The 20,064-nt window shown below is 55.2% G+C and overlaps 1 protein-coding gene across 3 annotated transcripts in view; it reads left to right on the forward strand.

Annotated features, from left to right (window-relative positions):
- Positions 1–20,064, forward strand: part of COL22A1 (collagen type XXII alpha 1 chain) — a 261,626-nt gene that overhangs the window by 61,909 nt on the left and 179,653 nt on the right. For all 3 annotated transcript variants that reach the window (XM_045453570.1, XM_045453572.1, XM_045453571.1), the window contains exons 6-11: positions 1,046–1,169; positions 6,065–6,340; positions 12,822–12,902; positions 13,982–14,098; positions 17,612–17,656; positions 19,990–20,052. In XM_045453570.1, the coding sequence (XP_045309526.1) occupies positions 1,046–1,169; positions 6,065–6,340; positions 12,822–12,902; positions 13,982–14,098; positions 17,612–17,656; positions 19,990–20,052 (706 nt within the window). The remainder of the gene's footprint in view (positions 1–1,045; positions 1,170–6,064; positions 6,341–12,821; positions 12,903–13,981; positions 14,099–17,611; positions 17,657–19,989; positions 20,053–20,064) is intronic.

Here is a 20,064-nt window from a genome sequence, read left to right on the forward strand (position 1 = left end):
TCCCAATGCGGCCAGGTTCTTTGGGGTGAGGGTGCCACCAGTGGATGGTTAAGGGAAGAGCTCTGGGGACAGGGCCCCCTTTCCATGTGGGTCTCTGCCCAGCCACCTACGAGCCAGATTGCGCCCTGTTAACCCTCAGCTACAACGTGATGATCAGATCACCTCCTTTGTAACTCCTGTGACGAACAGTTTTCATTCTTTTTCTTTTTTAAAATTTTTTATTTATTCTTTTTTATTTTTCATTATTTTTTTAAGTATTCATTTATTTTGAGAGAGACAGAGAGAGAGTGAGCAGGGGAGGGGCAGAGAGAGAGAGAGAGAGAGAGAATCCCAAGCAGGCTCTACACTGTCAGCACAGAGCCCGACGAGGGGCTCAAACTCACGAACCATGAGATCATGACCTGAGCCAAAGTCAGACACCCTACTGACTGAGCCACCCAGGCGTCCCTCAACAGTTTTCATTCTGAGCGTGGAGGGCAAAGACAGGAACAGGACCCTCTGGGCAGAGCTGAGGGGAGCTGAAGTCCTCCCAGATGAGGGCCTGGCTCCCCACGCTGGGCAGGGACCTGGGGCTCTGCTCCATGGAGATGGGAGGATATCCTGGGGTACAGGGTAGGGGACCATGCAGCATGAGACAAAGCAGCTGGGCCCTGCTGAGAAGGAGTAGGCAGGGGGAGAAGACGGGTACATTTGGCTGCATTTGACCCGAAGGGTGGGTGGGTGGCAGCTTAGCGTCTAACATTGATTTTGTCGAATGGTGATGGTCAAGTCAGGGAGGCTTACATGCATCAAGAGGGTACATTTGAAGGCCTGGGGAGACAGTGAAGGGGCCACAGCAAAGGTCTACAGAGGCTCATCTTGAGGCCCCGATCGAAGGAAGCAGTAAAGACAGGCGAGAAGGTGGATGTTAGAGATGCTCGGGAGGTCATTTGGCAGGACGTACTGACCCACGGGGCACCTGCTCTCGGGAAGCATGAGAGATCGTCCCTTGCAGCCCGCACGCTCATTGCTAAGCCCACTGTCGTCCGTCTCTGTCCCCCTCCAGGGATGTGTTCACACAAGGTTTGCCTGATGAGTATGCCTTCGTCACCACCTTCCGGTTCAGGAAAACGTCTCGGAAAGAAGACTGGTACATCTGGCAGGTCATTGACCAGTACGGGATCCCACAGGTAGGAGCGGCCGTGTCTCAGGGGCCAGAAGCTTTCTGTTTCCTTCTCGTGGGGATGGTGTCATCCGCCATGTTTTCTCCAGGGCCATCCATCCTGGGCCCAGGAGATCACGAGTCTGGTGTATGAAGCCCCAGAGAGACGTGGCTTCTTTCCCTGAGGGCAGGTCCGTTCCTGGCACTCTGGGTGGGGGGAGGCAGGAGACCTCGTCCCTTCCTGCCCTACAGGTGCTCAGCCGAACCAGGGAGGTGGCTCTGTTAGAGCGGCACAGCTCGTGATACAGCGGAAGACGTAGCTCAGGGTCAGCTAGTCCTGGGTTCAGATCTTGTGTCTGTGCCTTTCTTGGTGTGGGCCTGAGACATGCGAGCTTAGCGTCCTGAGTCCTGTTGCTCCTCAAGGTCACGTGGAAACAGCTGCCATGGGTGGTTGGGGAAGGTGGGGTGAGCCACATCTCTCGTGCATCTGGAACAACGCCTCTTATGTGAACGTGTCATGTTACATCGCTTCCCTTCTTACGCCATTCTGCTCTTAACCCCGAGTGCCGTTCTTGGCCATCTCAGGTGCGTTTTGGCTTTCCGCCCCCTCGAAGGTAGAACGACTCACCAGCGGCACGCAGCCAAGTCAGGAAGCAGGGTCTCAAAGTCAGAGCCATTGGCACAACACGCTGGTTTGAGTTGCAGGCGACACTGAGTTTTGTGCCCTTGCCAAATCCCCAGTGCAGGGACCGTCCCTGTCTTCGTCATTTACCCTTGTCCCCTTTTGAAGACGTACTCCTCTTCAGCGGGCGGACACGGTCTGTATTTTCATTTGAGGCTGAAATGGAAACGTGCTCAACTGGACCCCAGTGGCCACACTCGTGGGCTGTGGCCAGAGGACACGCCGCTCCACATGGCGAGCTGCGGGCCGGGCCGTGTACCGTGGTGAGGGCTGGACTCTGATGCCACATGGGCTCGTTGATGCACCCCTGCTCTCTGTAGGGGCGAGAGACCATCCTGGGCACTTCGTACATCGAGGCTGTGAGTCTTCTTCCCAGCCTGTTGCCATCTTGCCAGGAGGGGACTGAGTATGTGCGGTTTGTCCCCTGCCTGAAGGAAAAGAGGGATTTGAACCCAGGGAGCCCAGCTCCGCGTCTGTCTCTTATCCACCGTGCCCAGCTGGCTCCTGTCTCTCTCAGTCCTGCTAAATGATGTTTCCAGAGCATCCCTGGTCAGACTGAGATGCGAAACGTTTTCGACCCTGACGGCTGAGCGCCCTGATTTCCTGAGCGTGGGAGGCTGGACGGAACAGATGAGGCTCCTCTCCAGAGGCCGGTTGTCTGGAGGGCAGGCAGCTCATGGTGTCTCTCATTCACGTCCACCTCCGGCACGTGGGTCTTCCTTCTCCAATTTCGCAGGGTCTGGTGCAGTGGGACTGGGCCCCCGCCATGCATTCTTGCGGGGCAAACCCTCGCCCCCTCGTCTGGGTTCTCTTCCCTCATGGCATTTGCAGAGCTGTGTGGGATTGCTGTCTGCCATGTCTGCGTCCCCCCCCCCTCCTCTTTCCGGAATGAGCCATGGGCTGGGACACTACAGAGCCGTGCAGAGATGGCCCGCCTCGGAGGACCTCAGGCTCATCTGCAAAGAGGCACCTGGCATTTCGATTTCATTGAGTGAGCCTTGATGGAGCACGGTTCCCTGGCGGTCTGAGGGTGGCCCCTTCTCGCCCCGGGGGACATACTGGCCAGACACAGGGAAGATGGACAGAGGCCTGCCGGAAGGGATGTGTAGGCGGAATGCTGTGATTCTCTTAGTCCTGCAGACCTAGATCTTTGTATCTATCCATCACCGCATTTAGTATTTCCAACCACACTCGCGTTGGTGTTCTCCTCACTTGTCATCCACTCATTCCAGATATGATCGAGGGACAGGAAGGAGGCTGGCCCCGCACATCAGAGATGAGGCTCCAGAGGTTTTGGGAGGGGACAAGGTTCCTTGTAAGCAGTGGAGGGACTTCTGTTTGAGCCCAGGCTCTGGGAGGTGGGCAGATTCAAAACAGGAAGACCGATTCGGAGACTGCTGTAGTCATTGAAGCAAAGGATGATATTGACCCAGACTGCTAGTAACACTAAACTGGGTGGAAATGATCAGATCCTGGATGTATTCTGAAGCCAGATCCAGTAGGATTTGCTGATGGGTCTGAGCCTTGAGGTGCCTTCCTGAGGTCCCCAGCTGGCCCTGGTAGTGGCTGCCAGGCGCCACTCCGTGCTCTGTGTCTTCCGAAGACATTTACATCCTGAAGGGAAAGCCGTGTCCTCATGAGGCTCCCGCGGTGGTTCAGGGACCCAGGACTCAAACATGGGAAAGCACTTTCTAGAAACAGAAGACCATGTTTAATAATAGAAATATTAGGGTATGAGGATTAGAAGTGTACTAGATTGTTGGCCAGGGTTCATAGTTTTCTGTATTTTACCAACACAGCACGCAGTGCAAAAAAACCCCCCAAATCCCCCCCTCCACTGTCTGGAGGTCACGTGGGGCCCAGAAAGAGAAACCAGAGCACCTGGGTGGTGTTACAAGAGCTGTGGCTGGGGCGCCTGGGTGGCGCAGTCGGTTAAGCGTCCGACTTCAGCCAGGTCACGATCTCGCGGTCCGTGAGTTCGAGCCCTGCGTCGGGCTCTGGGCTGATGGCTCAGAGCCTGGAGCCTGTTTCCGATTCTGTGTCTCCCTCTCTCTCTGCCCCTCCCCCGTTCATGCTCTGTCTCTCTCTGTCCCAAAAATAAATAAACGTTGAAAAAAAAAAAAAAAGAGCTGTGGCTGATGCCCAGCAGTGCGTGGGCACCTTCCTTTAACCTGAGGGCTCTCATTCACTCATTCACTCATTCAGTACCTTTTTTTTGGGGGGGTGGCACTATGTGCTGAGTGTTGTCCTCACCCCTGAAGAGAGGGCAAGAGAGACAAAGTGCCTGCTTACAAGGATGGGGCAGGACAGTCAGGAAACAGGTGAGCAAGAAAAATGAACCCTGACCAAGCACTCTGAGAATAAGAACAAGTGAATGGAACAAGCGGGTGGAGAGCACGTGAGCAGGCTGGAATCCAACTGTGTGTGTGTGTGTGTGTGTGTGTGAGAGAGAGAGAGAGAGAGAGAGAGAGAGAGAGAGAGAGAGAGAGAGTGAGTGTCGGAGAAGGCTTCCACTGCGTGATGCCTTTCAATTTAGTCCCTTTTTCATTATGGCTAATACTCAGAGCAGCACCTGGAATATGGTTGACGCTGCATAAGTGTTTTACATACACCATGTTGATTCACTTAATCCTCATAATGACTTGGTGATATAGGTGCCATCACTGGTGCCATTTTATGAACGGGGAAATGGCACAGAGAGGTTAAATCACTTGCCCGAGGACACACAGCTCAAAAGTGACTTGCCGGTTCGGGTGTAGGCAGACAGCCGACAGCCCCAGTTTTGGGAGAGGGTTTTAAGAGAGTGGCCAGGGTTAAGGTTGATGATGAGGTTAAGGGTCAGAGTTAAAGAAGCCGACAAGGGATACTGAGGTGCGTCCTGGGATTAGTAACAGCAGGAAGCGGCACCTAGGCGGCCTGGGCAGGGAAGGTTGGTGGTTCCTGGAGGCCGTGGGTTCTGGAGCCGTGGAAGAGAGCGAGTCTTCACGTGGCCTTGGTGTGTGGATGGACACAGCCGCACCACAGGGAATCAGGCCCCAGACCCTATCTTCCTGCCTAAGGTCTCCATGCTGTGGGCTTCCTACGGGCCATGCCGATGAGAAGCCAAAGGGCACAGGAGCCCAGGTGCGGGAGTCCTTAGAGGTCAGACTTGGGGTGCCGGAGCTAGGCAGGGAGGGGTGGAGCATGGGCGTCAGGGCACATGAAGACTGGTCCCACAGGGGGGCAGGGGCAAGAATATATTCATTCCTTCACTCGCTGATGAATACTTTTCATTTTTTTTTTTTAATGAAGGCTAAATTTGTTTTAAGTTCATTCATCTATTTGAGAGAGAGAGAGAGAGAGCATGGGAGGGGCAGAGAGAGAGGGAGAGAGAGAGAATCCCAAGCAGGCTCTGCTCTGTCAGCGCAGAGCCCGATGCGGGGCTCAAACCCATGAACCTTGAGATCGTGACCTGAGCCGAAAGCAAGAGTGGGACAGTTAACCGACTGAGCCACCCAGGCACCCCGTGAATTCTTCTTTCTATATGTTACATAATCCCCCTTACCTTCATGTGTCTGTGTTTCGCACTGTCATATTGCTGACACCGGGCACCTTGCTTGCCTGTTGCAGATGGTGCTCAGTGAATACGTGTAAGGGAGGAAGCATGAGGGAGTGTTCATTCATTCATTCATTCATTCATTCAAAGAACAACAAAAGTAAAACTTTCTTCCAGAATTTCCCAGGCATTTTGCAAAGGGCGGGGCATCCTCCAGTGAATGTGAAGATACGTGAGTCCTGCCCCTAAGGAACTTTATCCTCCTGGGGCTTCAGTTTCATCCCCACAGTGGGAGACAGTGTGGGGTCTCAGCCTGGCATCTGGCTGGGCACGTTCTCTTTGGCCAGCCCAGGGTTTTACGGAAACCAGCCGGGGTTTCTCACTGGTCTTGGGACTCAAGCGCTTCGGCGTGAGTTGTCTCGCAGAGTCACAGAAGTGCTCGTCCTGCATGGTGCCACCAGGCACGGGGTTGTGGCCCCTGGATTCAGGTGGAGCCCGATTATTGCATACCCAGTGCAGGCTTAGGACAGCCTGCAAGTTGGCACCAGGGCTGAGGAGGGAACCGAGGCTTTGCCCAAGGTTGCCCAGCGGAGAGGGTCACGGCCAGGACGTGACTCGGGATTCTGCAGCCCCCTCCCCCCTCGCCCTCTCTCCCCTTGGGTCGCTCCCATGCAGCTCAGGGGGCCTGTGGTCCTCTGCTCCCCAGGTCTCCATCCGGCTGGATGGTGAGAACAAGGCAGTGGAGTACGATGCCGTGGGCGCCATGAAGGATGCCGTGAGGGTGGTGTTCCAAGGCCCCCGGGTCAGTGACCTCTTTGACCGGGACTGGCACAAGATCGCCCTGAGCATCCAGGCCCAGAACGTCTCCCTGTACATCGACTGTGTGCTGGTGCAGACGCTGCCCATCGAGGAGCGGGAGAACATCGACATCCAGGGCAAGACCGTGATCGGCAAGCGCCTGTATGACAGTGTGCCCATCGACGTGAGTACCGGGACGCGGGGAGGGGGGAGGCTCCTGCGCCCAAGGTCCTGGGGTCACCAGGGGAGGGAAGCCTTGGGAGTCAAGTGCCCTCGCCTCCCCCAGACTTGTCCGTTTCATTTGTCAAGACGTCACCTTGGACTGCTGTAGGAGGGAGTACCCCACCTCAGAAACCGTGTTGGGACCCAGGGTCCCCTTCATTCATTCATGCATTCAGTTGTTCATTCAGCTGGTCATTTTTCACATGTATATTGAGCACGTGCTGTGTACCAGGTGCTGTGCCCAGCAATGGGGACATCTGTCTGCATATGTATCTGTAGGTAGTAGGTACAGAGAATTCTAAACTTCCCTGTGTATTTAACTAGAGCCTTTTTTTTATTTTTGCTTTCTTGTCTGATTGTAGAAAATCTGGAAAACACAGTATATGCAAAATAAGTAAAAAAAAAAAAAAATTGTCCTCCGTGCACCGCCCGGGGATGACAACCAGTGATAACTCGGTAATGGTACCAGTGTCCTCCCGTGTCCTTCCATCAGTGTTCTTTCTTCCTGCTCTTCCCGCCCCCTTTTCTCTCCTCTCTTTTTCTTTTTCCCTTAATTTGTATTTCTTTCCTCCGGAGCTGCCTCTGCACCTCAGTGCACACAGACGCGGGCACCATAAGTGCACGGCCCTGAGATGCACATGCGCAGGGTGCTGGCACTCCCTGCGTGCGATCCCATCGAGCCCAGGCAGCCTTACCTGCCACAGCAGGAGCATCCACCTCCCAAGGAATAATCAGATCACGATTTGGGATAGCTCTTTCCAAAACCACCTCTCATCCTTTCTTACGCTCTCACGCGTGTCTGTTATCAAAGATGGTGTTGTTGGAGGTGAGCTCAGTTCTTTGGAGTTTCTGCAAACGATCCATGGTTATCCTAAATCCTAAATGTAGGCAATCCTAAAATTGCTTTTTGCTTTTCTTCCTAAGAGGATGGGTCAAAGCTTTTCTTCTTTCTTTAGTTGCTTCGATACACTTTATTACACGTTGTGTTTAGTTACTGATGCTTCCCTGTCCTAATCAGCAAGCCTTGGGTCTTGAACATGGTGCCATGTGTCCAAGGACACTTTCCTCGTGAGGAGCACACCTGCCCGTCAAGTTTGAGCTGTAGACCAGCTGATAGGGTTCCACTGGGGCATGTGCCCTTACGATCAGTGATTAGGTTGTAAGGTAAATCATTTTTGACTTTCGCACATAATGTAAATTTCTCAACAAAGTGCCTGAACATTTATATGCCTACCACCGATGTACAGCAGTCCTATTTTCTTAAGTCCTCACTGGTATATTGATATATTTTATTTTTTAAAAGATTTTATTTTTAAACAATCTCTACGTGCAACGTGGGGCTTGAACCCACAACCCCGAGATCAAGACTAAGCCAGCCACCTACTGAGCCAAGCAGATGCCCTGATGTATTTTATTTTTAAATGTTTTTTGTTTTGTCGATCCGATGGGCATATGATGGTATTTTTTTTGTCTTTTCCACCTGTATTTCCCTGCTTCTGCCGCAAACAGCCATCCTGTGTATTTGATTGCCCACTTGACATCCCCTCGGTGACTGGGGATGCCCATAGCATTTGCCTGTTTTTATGATTATGCTGTGTGGTTTTTTTTTCTAATGACTTCTAGATAATACGTATATATTCTGAATATGAATTGCATATTTATTATACGTTGTGAATATTGTTTCCTGATCTATCAAGCACAAACCATAAGCTAAAAAATTGAGTAATTTTGAACACCTCAAGATTCAAGAAATGGTGTTATGGCCAAAAATTTAAGCACCATAAACAACGTTAGAAAGTCTCTTACAACTTGCATTGTTAGCTGAAGAAGAGATTGTGGACATTGCCAGTATGTACAGATTCCTTAAAACGAAGGCCAGAGAAGGCTGGCCAGAGGGAGTAGGGCAGAGGAGAGACAGGGTGGAGGGAGGCGGGCGGCACCCACGAGCCGTGCCCGCGCGTGTCCACCTCCAGTCCCCTCGAGTGGTCCTGCCGTGGTCACGCACGGAAGCGATCTCGGCTGTGCCTGCTTGCTCCTTTGACCTCTGCAATGGAAACCAGGCTGATGCTTTCCATATGTCGCTGCTGACAGGGTGAAATAAGATAGTAGACGTGGGCCCAAAGCAGAGAAAGAAAATCCTAAAAGCAAGTAAAGCTACCAAAATCGTCACTCAGACTGCTGCAAATTCCAGCTGAGAGCATCACGGTGTGCCCCCCCCTTCGTGCCCCCACCCCGCGTCCGATCCAGGCTGCCTCCCAACCTTAGGAAGCAGATACCACGAACACCTCAGTTCACGGCCGGGGAGAAGGACGCTCCTTGAGAAATGTCCTGGGTTTTCTCAGGTCGCAGAGCCAAAACATGGCAGAGTTGGGATTTCTGCTTAGACAGCCTGTCTTCAATGCCCACCTGCACACCACGCCTTGGCTAAGACCACGGGCGTCGGGGCCTGGCGAAGACAGAGTACGATACAAGTACGGTCATGCCAGTCCCCGTCAGAGTATGTGTTATTGTCACAAGCACAACCCCTTTAACCCTCCCCACACGCCACGGAGGGGGCATTGCTCCTGTGCTACAGGTGAAGAGTCCAGCTCAGAGACAGTAGCTGGTTTGCTTAAGCTCCCCCGTCCCTGCCAGCCCTGGGCCAGTGTGGGGTGAGGCAGGATGGGTCTTGGGAGCAGCCTGTCAGTGAAGCCTGTGGGAAGGGCAGAGGTAGGGCAGGGAAAGCTCAGCGTTGCATCCGAAGATGTTCCCTGGGGCTGCAGGGAGCAGGTGGATGTAGAGGAAGGAGGGGTGGGCCGTTAGGGAGCAGTGAGAGGCCCAGCGGCTGGGGGCCTCCTCAGGGATAGTGAGGTTCCTGGTGCCTCCCGCTGAGGGTGGGGGGTTCAAGAGGAATGGCCAAGGAAGCTGACGGGCATGTAGGCAGGGGGATGCGGTGAGGGTGCCATCCAGCTGGGGGAGAGCTGGGGATCGGAGTAGGGGTGGGGAGGGGCGATCCTGGGCCCTGAGGGTGGAGCTTGTCTGGGATGCTCGTGATGCCAGGGTGGGGGGCCCTTCCCCATCCCTGTCCAGAGGCCCTGCCGGCCTCCTCTTCCCTGTGTCTCAGGCCTCTGCTGGTCTCCCGAGTTGGTCAGTGAGGAGCATCCTCCCTCTCGGAGACCAGAGGGATCCACCTCTCCCACCCTCCACCTGTCTGGAGCCATCTCCTGGCTGGTGCTGGTTCTGGAGACCAGCACCCGCCACCCTCCTCCGCAGGGTCGGCACCTGGGTCTCTAGGGCTGCCTGCCCGGCTGCTCTAGAGCAGGCCCCCAAGCCACGGTCAGCGTCTAGCATGGGAGAACTGCAGGGACCAGCACACCTGTTGGCGCTCTTGTCCTCCTTCCATCGTGCCAGTTTGGGGGTCCGGCAGGCACCCCCACCTGGCGTCTGCGCACTAAGCGCTGGCCTGGAGCAGAGACACCTCACTTGCACTTTGCCTGGTCCTGCCCACTGTGTCCTCGTGCTTCCTGGGTTCATCCACATTGCAGCCCCGAAAGCTCATTCGCCCCATTGTCCCCATTGATTTGTTTATATTTAAATGTTTATTTAGAGAGAGAGAGAGAGAGAGAGACAGGGCACGAGCGCAAGTGGGGGAGGGGCAGGGAGAGAAGGGGAGAGAGAGAATCCCAAGCAGTTTCCTCACGGTCAGCACAGAGCCCGACGTGGAGCTCGGCCTCCTGACCCTGAGATCATGACCAAGGTTCGGATGCTTTACCGGCTGAGCCACCCAGGCGCCCCCACGTTGTTAGCAAGGAGGTGCACAGAGAGATTCAATAAGTTGCCCAGAATGGCCAAGTGGGTAAGTGGCTTCACAGTCTGCTTGTGGGTTCTGTGCTTTACTGGGTGTCTGGGACCCTGGGTGTGCGTCCTGCCTGACTCTCACCTTCGATGGTCGCATTAGGCCCTTAATTGGCCTCTTTGCACCCCCAGTGTGGAGTCTGGGGGCTCAGCGGGTCCCTTTCTCTCCTTTCGCCACGCCATTAGCCGAGTGTCCACTTTGTATGCCATAGTGGGAATCCCAGAACCTCTGACATTTGTCAACAGAATACCACACCCATTTCCCATTTCCAGCTGGGTTTCTAGCTTGAAAACAAATCCTAATGAAGTATGTGGCAGGAGAATCAATAAATTCCTCAGCCTGTTGTAAATCTTGCAAAAGCATGGGGTGGTCCAGGGCCTTGGACACAGCCAGAGAGACCACAGCACGGCTGCAGCTCTCCTTGTGACCCCCACATGCCTCTGTGCCTCACCTGGTTTGCCCAGTCCCCCGAGGGTGCGTCACTGCCTTCACCCTACAGCAGAGGACACAGAGGCTTGGGTTGGCGTGCCTTGACCAGCTGTCACGAGAGGAGCAGGGCTGGGACCCAAACCAGATTTCAGGCTCCCTGCACTCCCTAGCCGGTTACCCCGGCGCAGCCAGAGAAGGGTCACCAAGCTGCAGGTGGTGGACCCTGGAGGAAAGCCGGGCCAGGGAAGACCACCTAGGCTGTCGTTCAAACAGAGTTACTGAGAGCATCGATGTGAGCAGAGAGCTGAGAGTTGAGTGGGGGCCAGAGGGACGTCAGCGGGTAGGTTCCTGGCTTGGTGGAGGGAGGAGACCAGACGCAGGAGCAGGGTGGCCAGAGAATGATGGGACTTCAGGTGGCCGGAAAGGGGTCCCTCTGGCTCCCAGACCCTCTCAGCCACCTGGGAACCTCTCTGCCAGGCCCGGGTGTCTGTGCTCTGACCGTGACCCTGCGCGTCTGTCTCTTTCTTCCCCGGCCCTGTCCTCACAGCCTTGCCAAACGGACCAGCTGCTGGGTATGTGTTTGCTAATGAAGAAAGCAGGACCCTGTCTTGAAAATGGGCTTTGTTCAAAAGCACGACTGTATGTTTTGTCATCTCCTGTTCTGCGGGCTGGCGTCTCACAGGAAGTAAAACAGACAGACGGATGGGATTGTTAACTGAACTGTGGGGTGGGGGGGTTATATCCCCGGGGCACCTTCTAGAGCCAGCAGGATGAGGCCAAGCATTGAGCAGCCACATGGCGGGTTCGCTGGGGCCCTCCAGCTGCAGCATAGGCCAGCCAGAGGAGGGTAAAGGGAGGCACAAGGCCAGGGGCACGTAGCGCCCATGTTTAGTAACATAAGCATCCCTCTATTCGCTGGTTCGGCTCAAGTTCCCTCGACAGATGTGTGTGCATACACCCATGCATCCTTCCAACCATTCATTCTGGGCCTCTGGGACTCTGCCGGGTGTCAGAAACGGTTCTGGTGTTGGGGATCCAGCGGAAGACAGGGGAGAAGAGATGCCTCACGGGGTCTACGTGCTGGCAGGGAAGCAGGTTTTGAAAAGTAAACTAAGAAACGTGCACAAAGACGTTTCGCGGCAGGGGACATAAAGTGACAGGCGATGGGGCCTGCACTCAGGTGGTACTTGTGGAGGTGAGGGCAGCATGATTTGGGGAGGTGACTAGGAGTTCGCTGGGTTTTCAGGGAGTTTCCTAGATGAGGGACCCCGTGTAAACGCACGGATGTGGGAAGCCAGGAGGTCGGGTGCTGTGGGATGTGAGTGTGGAGTGAGGGGAAGCACCCCTGGAAAAGCAGGCAGAGCCAGGTGCTGGGGGACCTGAGCGTCCCAGAGAAGGCCCAGGCTTTCTGTGCAGGCTGTGTGTGCACGTGTGTATGCGTGGGCCTGTGTGTGCGTGTGTACATATACACGTGTTGTGTGTACATCACACGTGTGTGTTGTGTGGGTGTGTGCATGTGGATGTGTGTGTGCATGTGTGCATATTGCACATGCTTGCACGTGTGTGTTGTATGGGTGTGTGTGCAGACGCATATATGTGCCTGCGTGCACGTGTGTGTGTTCATCTGTACGTGCACGTGTGTATTGTGTGGGTGCAGACGTGTGTATGTGTCCATATGTGTGTGTGTGTGCATGTGTGGGTGTGTGGGTGCAAATGTGTGTGCATGCTGCACACCAAAACCCTTGTAAGTTGTGTTGAGGGACTGCGGTGTTAAAGGGGGTGATGGAGGCACATTTACTGTACAAAGTTGACTTGCGCAGCCGCGTGGAGATGCCATGTGGGTTGGGCGTGAGGTACTTTTGGAGGCTTCCAGAGACCGCGGTGAGAGCGCCCTGAAAGGAGCTCTAAATAAACGCGGTGGCAGTGACGGGGCGGGAGGTGGCGTGTGACAGGGAGCCTAACCTGCAGCCTCCAACCTCCTTGCACTTGGGGCTGTCACTTCTAGAGGGTGTGCAAGTAGGTGACACATAGGCTCCCCCTGGAGCTCAGCCCAGGGCGGGGCGTGGCCCGGGTCAGACCAGAAGGGACCCCGAGGAGGAGGTGGGGCCTGCTGGAACCATGGGGACTTCGGGCTGCTAAGTCCCCCGGGACTCACCCCCATCCTCGTTATCCTTTCCAGTTTGACCTGCAGCGGATTGTGATTTACTGTGACTCCCGACACGCGGAATTGGAGACTTGCTGTGACATCCCCTCAGGCCCGGTGAGCAGACTCCTGCACGCAGAGGAGGGGAGGAAACTCAGAGGGACAGGGGTGTCCAGGGCCTAGGAACCGGCATCCAGGGGCCGGGGTGTGCCCACCTTCGGAATGTGGCCTGAAAGGGCTCCGTTTCCTGGGCACCCGGGGTGTGGGTTGGGAGTCATGCAGGCCCCCGGTGGGGCTGCAGTGGTCCTGGCCTCAGTCAGTGCCCTCAGGCTGCAGGCCGAGTGCTGGGGCCCAGCTGCAGGGAGAACAGACAGAGGCTGGCAGCATGGCCGTGGGAGGGACTGACCCGTGCTCAGAGCAGGGGAGACCGAGGCACCTTGGGCTGGTCGGCAGAGGGGAGGAGGCAGCTCGCAGGCAGGACTGGGAAGTTCAAGAGAGACCAGAGTTTTTCCCCCTGACCCTCCAGGCAGGTCAGCCTCCCCCTGGGACCTCTCCACTTCTGCCCCCTTCCAGGCTGTCTCTCTCCAACCTCTCTAGCAAAACCCGGTCCCAAGGCTGCTTGGAGGGTGGGCTTAGTGACAGGGCCTGTTCCCAGGGCTGAGGGCTGAGGTCCTCGCACGGTGCTCAGTGGGCCCCGTGCTCTGGACGTGGTGATGGAAGCCGCCAGCGCTCGGGGTTTAGAGTCACACAGGCCTGACTCTGGACGGAGGGAAGAGAAGGAGGTCAGGTAAGGGTCCATGAGAGCAGAGAGGTGGGAGGGGTAGAGGTGGTGGTAGGGAAAGAGGACGTTACCAAGCACCTGCTGGGGGTCAGACACTGAGCTGTCCCACTGACTCCTCATTGTGCATCAAGATAGACACACCCTTACCCCCATTCTGCAGAGCGTAATACTGAGGCTCAGAGGGGTTAGCAGTGCCTGCAGTTGCTGAGAGGCCAGCGGCTGAGAGCAGGTCGGCCCAGGACCTTCTGACTCCAAGGCCTCAGGAGCCCAGGACCTGAGGCCAGACATGACCCGACCTACCCCCCACCGCTCAAGTGCAGGCTCCTTGGGTTCCTGGCTCCCGTTGCGTGCACCCCTGCCGGGGCCCTGTGCAGAGTCAAGAGCCAGGTTCTAACCCACTGGGATTTCCTTTCAGTGCCAGGTGACTGTGCTAACGGAGCCTTCGCCCCTGCCCCAGCGGCCTCCCACCGTGGGCAGTGAACAAATCGGGTTTTTGAAGACCATCAACTGCTCCTGCCCGGCTGGAGAAAAGGTACCCTCCCTATTTGACCCTCAGCCCCCAGCCCAGAGCCCCCAGGGCTGAGCGGGGCAGGGTGGTCACCACGAGCAATGGCGGAGGTGGGAATTTCCCATCATGCACGAGGTCGGCCAGGGTGGATGGCCCCAGGTGCTGAGGGAGCCCTTCTTGTTCCTTGCACTCTTGTGTGTTGATGTTCCAGCTCATGAGGACGGGAGCTCTCAGACCCGTTAAGGTTTTGCTGGATTTAACTGTATTCCTGAGGTTTTTCTTGGTTCCTGCTGGTGCCCTCTCCACTCACATACAAGTAATCAAACCAGATCTGGTTTGCGAATGAGGTTCAGAGTAGGCAGCATATAAGGAGAGTTTTATCTACTTTGCTTCCGATTTACAAACAGAGTGTTTCTATGAACACCGCCAGCACCATCCGCTAGCCTGGATTAAAGGTCTCCTCCGGTGCCCGAGGCCTTCACCTCTTCCGTTTTTCTGTAGACCGGTGGCCTTTTTGATAAGACACAACAAAAATGAAAACACAACAAAACGAAACACCGTTTTCCACTGTTTGAGCAGAAGAACTTCACCGAACACCCGAGGATGCCAAAAAGCAGTACCGTGCTGGGGAAGGTCCCCGCGAGGTTCTGCGGGGCCCGTAGCCCAGGGCCTTGCCCCACGGCCTGCAGTGACATCCCCTGCTACATCCACCCTCAGCTCGGGGCCAGCATCCCCGAGGTGTCAGTGACTTTGCAGGGGACGAGGCAGACGGAAAGAAGTGTGAAATCATGGTCAGGTTCGCGGGAATGGACAAACTTTCAGTACACCTGTCCTGGCAGGCAGACTCCCTCCTTCTCTCCCTCCCCTCCTCCTCCTCCATCACACCTTCCCTCCCTTCGTTCTCCCTGGAGAGCCAGACCTGGGGAGACAGGGAGCCCCCACGAGCTGTCATCAGGTGAGGCTGGCAAACGCTGGCCCGACTTGCTGAAAGGAGCCAGCTCAGCCTTGCCGGGAGCTGAGGCTTTTTCCGGGCAGGGGGTGAAAGTGGAGGTACCTTGGCCCGGTGCCCGCTGGTTAGGATGGGAGACGTCGGGCAGGGAGCCAGGGGGAGCACACAGGGCCGGACAGCCGCCCCTCCCCTGGCCCTGGCTTTCGATTAAGAACCCCAAGTGAGAGGCTACCACGTGTGGGGCTTGGGTGACCATCAGCTGCACACAGACTGCAAGGAGGGAGGCCAGAGCCAGTTCTGCCCAGTCCAGACTTTTCCCCCGAGCCCGGCTGTGCCCTGAACATGTCCCCCCGGGGCCCTCGTGGTCCCTGGCACGGACCTGTGGGAGGGAAGTCTGGGGTCAAGCAGGCCTCCCCCTCCTGCTCCCCTCCCACCCCTCCCCACACTGCGTGGCTGAGGCAGGTCCCCTGTGGCATTTCTAGCCCCATTTCTCTCCACTCTGCTCTCCCAATTTCCAGGATTCCTCGCAGGGATCATGACCATTCTTGTCTTCTGGCATTTGCGTGGACCACCACCCCCCCCCCCCTTATCTGGCTCATGCCTTTTCTTCTCACAAGATGTCCCCAGGGAATCCTTTCTGAGCATGCTGTCGTCTATGTGAATTCCCTTCTCCCTCCCTGTAGCCTTCCCTCCCTTCCTTCCATCATCCACCGTGTACCCCTGCAATAGCTATTTATTCAGCACCTGCTATTTTCAAGACCCTGTGAGCCATTCCTCTCCCTGTGCTTCCATCTACCCTAATAATGATCACATTTGGATTAAAAACCTCTACCCGTCTTCACTTCCATCAGGTAGGTTTCAGATGGCAAAGATTCGATCTTGACATAGCTGTGTTTTCAGCCACTGATGTATATAGCCTGATTTTATTAAATAGTGGAGGAACTGAGGGACAGGTGGATCAGGTGTGAGGATAACGGGCCGATGGCAGCTGGAGAGCTGGGAGGGAGGGACAAAGGAACACACCATCTCTTGCCGCAGGACAAGGTCTTTCCTCTTCAAGATTATCTTTCACCTTACACATTCTCAGCCTCCAGTTCTGGTGGCATCACCCAGGAGTCCATTCCCGGATTCACTCACCCATGCCTTATTTTTGACAGTAAACAGTAAGCACCCACTTGTGCTGAGCACCGACGTTTTAAGACACATAGTGCATGGTCATCCAAAGTGCTCCAGCGTGCTGTGGAGCCCGGGAGCACTGAGGTGCTCCCAGCCTGGGGGGCTCGCCAGCAGGCTGCTTCCCACACACAGGTGGTGGGAAGGGGGGCTCTTCTCCCTCCCCCAAGAAGAGGCCACATGGAAGAGCTTCAACAGCCACCTCATGAAATAGGGGTGGCCTCTGGATCACCATCTTTAATCCTGTAGAAGATAGGGTGCCCGGGGCCAAGGAGATGTAAGCATTCTCTCCTGGGAGGCCGAACTCGGACAAGGGCCATGGGGATACTTGGCTTCCAGCGTTTTGAGTCTTTGAGTCAATTTACAGAACACTTACATTCTTCACTGAGGTCAACGTGCCTTTTGGGTCCGTGTTTGCCTCTCTAGAACCAAATGTGTTGCCTGTAAACTGTGTATCAGGCATTCCAATGGGTGCTACGTGAGGTCAAACACACAAAAGATTACTCACCCCCATGCATGTGCAGATGACATCTGTGAATGCATTGAAAAACAAACGTGTTCCTGAAGTGGCGAAGTACACAGTGTTGGCATTTTTAGCGATGGGTGTTACACATGCGTAAATGTAAGTGGATATGGTGTCCCTTCCTATATATCAATGTGGCGAGATGTACATATGTACCATTGTATGAATCGTGTTCCATTTGTTTTTAGCGTTACGCTATTTACAGGCACCCACAACTTAACAGCTCAGAATTTTTAATCTAGTAATAAGGTCTTTTACACAAATAGCATTTATTTTATTTTATTTCAATTTCATTTTATTTTGAGAGAGAGAGAGGATGAGTGGGGGAGGGAGGGGTAGAGATGGAGAGAGGAGAATCCTAAGCAGGCTTCATGCCCAATGTGGAGCCTGATGCGGGGCTCGATCTCACAGACCATGAGATCATGACCTGAACTGAAATCAAGAGTCGGGCACTTAACCAGTTGAGCCACCCAGGCACCCCAACAAATAGCATATATTTTATAAAGTGAACAATGTTTAGAGTTAGGCTACAGACATGTATTGCTTCGGTATTTTGGTGAATGATAACTATAGGAACCATTAGCAGGCCACACGATATTTTTTAGCTTAAGTGATGGCCTAGCTGGGGTAAACATGGCCCATGGGGTACCATCTTGTTTGTCTCTGTCTGAATTCCACTGATGGCTGCATAGAGGTGATACCAACGTATCCCATGTAGTTTGAGCTTGAGATCAGGGGTTCTGAGCCCCAGGAAACCTTGTCCAGCTGGCTGGTCACAGGTGGATCACTCAGAGACTGGCCTGGGAGCATGTGGGGGGATAAATAACTAGTGAGGACAGACGGAGGGAAATTCAACAAAGCCTCACTGGTTTCTTTGTTCTTCTTCTTGTAGGGCGAGAAGGGGTCCGATGGTCCCGTGGGACTCCCCGGCCCAAAGGTCAGTATGGGCACTGCTCAGGGGCATTTTGGGGCCCAGATAAGCCTTCGCCATGCTCTGTAGATAGACACAAAAGCGGCATGTTAGGTGATGGCCCTGCGGTGTTGGCTTCCACCATGGTTCAGGTAGAAGGATCGAGCAGGTGGTGTGGAGTCTGGAACCTCCGTGTCTCAGTCTGAAAACCTGAGTGAGAAGAGGGGGGCTTAGAAAGCCCTGGCCCTGACCCTGACCCCATTTGAGGGGCTCACCTCTCCATGGTCGGTTAATTTTGTGTCAGTCCTTTTAGGCTGCTGCATTCCAGAAACTTCGGGGTGGAGCTGGTCCGAGTCTGTTTAGATGGGCCTGTTATATTTTTCTGTAAGTTGCCTGACACTCTTTTTTGCACGAATCGTCCAGACTCGTGAGTTGCTCAAAGCCCAGTGCCTCCCCGTGGGGGCCCCCTCCTCATTCATGCAGCCGCCTCTGGGGCTCCCCGCCTTCCTGGGTTATTAGCGCTTACAGAGCTGGACAGGGCTGTCTTCTCATGTGGTTCTCTGGTCTCAGAAAGCTCAGACCCAGAGGGATGCTAACTGCCTGTGGTCACACAGGCGGGTGGAAGAGGTCAGTGTGACCCAGTGGCCATTACCCGGTCTGCTATTTGAAAGAGGGGCTGCGTGGAAACCCCCAGAGATGATGTCCTCCCCTTCTATCCCTCTCTCTACCCCCCTGCCTCCTTTCTCCCCTGACTCTGCTGGGCTGGGGAGCATGGTCTCACACATACACACACACACACACACACGCCCCACCTGCTCTGCTCTGCTTCCCTCCCCTGGTGCCAAAGGAGAGCAGCTCCGGGCGACCCAGGGTGCCAGGAGGTCCTTGCGAGGAGAAACACAGGGATTTATGCCTCACTGGGCACCCCCTGGGCTGTAAGCTCAGCCTCTCGATTGTCAGATGGAAGTAAGGAGCAGAGGTGTCTGGGGGGCGGGGGAGGAAGTGGAGAGCATTTGTCTGGAACAGTGTTGTTTATGGAGTGGCTGTGCTGTGCTGTGGCTGAACAGATCCAGGGCTGGGCGGGGACCTGAGCAGGGAGGACGAGGCGGGGGGAGGGGAGACTAGGAGGGACTCGGGCACTGCCACCTGGAGATGCACGTGGCTCCCTCAGAGCTGATTTGCTGTCCTGGGGCTTCAGCCTCACCGGCCAGATTGTTCCAGGCTGAGGCTGAGACTGCGAGGAAAAACCCGTGGGTCCCAGTGGCCTCATTTATTTACCCACATGCAGCTCAGGTCAGGTCAACAGTCACGGTCTGGCGACCCCAGGTGCCGAGAGGCCCGTTCTAGTGCAGGACGTTCCAATGAATGAGAGTCGCATCCCCAGCGCTCGCAAGCCGGCAACAGAGAGGCATGCATGGGATCGCCTGTGGGGAGAGCCAGGGTAGGAGGCCCGTGGGTCCAGCAGGCTGCATGGGAGCCTCTCAGGGTAAAGAAGGCAGGGGAAGGGCATGACAGGCCAAGGGAACAGCATAAGCAAACTAGCTTAGGGTATGAAGTGTGAGGTGGGAGTGGACACAGGTGAAACTGCATACCAGGAGAGGAGAAAGATAGGATGTTGAGGCTTCCTGTGTTGGGTACCCAAGCCCATCTTGGATCGGCTGCTGGTACAGTTGGAGGCGGCTCCACTCCCACACTCAGCCCTTGCAAACTGTTTCCTCCTCTGCCTGCCCTCCCTGTCTTCGTGCACTGCTGGGAGGGCTCAGGACCTTGTGGGCACAGACTGGGCATACAAATGGCATCAGGGGGCCCTGGCTGGCCTCTCGCAGTTTCGGAGTACCTTCCTGCTTTCAGTCTTGTGTGAGCTCATGACTGCATGCCCATTTCACGGAGGAGGAGGCCCAGAGAGTAATGATGCTCTCACGTTCAGTGGCAGAGCAGGAGTTTGAATCCGGGCTTCTCACTCTCCCTTGGGGGCTGGGCCATTCCCAGAACAAACATGTGATGCTTTCGCCCACTCGCTTTCTCAAAACGTCCTTCGTTCCGGAATTAAGAGGTTGGGGAAATTGTGTAGATGCTTCCTCCCTCTCCGGGGATGGGAAGCATGGCCTCATTCCTAAAAGAGAAACTTTTAAAAAAATGTTGATTGATTGATTGATTGATTGATTGATTTATGGAAACAGAGAGAGAGAGAGAATCCCGAGCAGGCTCAGCACTGTCAGCCTATAGCCTGACTTGGGGCTCGATTTTGACAGTGACGAAATCAGCCGCTGCCAGGCAGTCGGGGCCAAGTGGGCAGTGGGCAGGGGGATCCCTGCCAGGGGGCCTGACCCAGTGCTCCTTTCTGGTTTCCACCCCTACAGGGAGACACGGGAGCCACTGGCTTGGCTGGAGCTCCTGGACCCAAGGGAGAAAAAGGTGACGTGGTGAGTACGGGG

The sequence above is a fragment of the Leopardus geoffroyi genome, chromosome C3 (assembly GCF_018350155.1).
Source record: "Leopardus geoffroyi isolate Oge1 chromosome C3, O.geoffroyi_Oge1_pat1.0, whole genome shotgun sequence".
In the NCBI taxonomy this organism is placed as follows: domain Eukaryota; kingdom Metazoa; phylum Chordata; class Mammalia; order Carnivora; family Felidae; genus Leopardus; species Leopardus geoffroyi.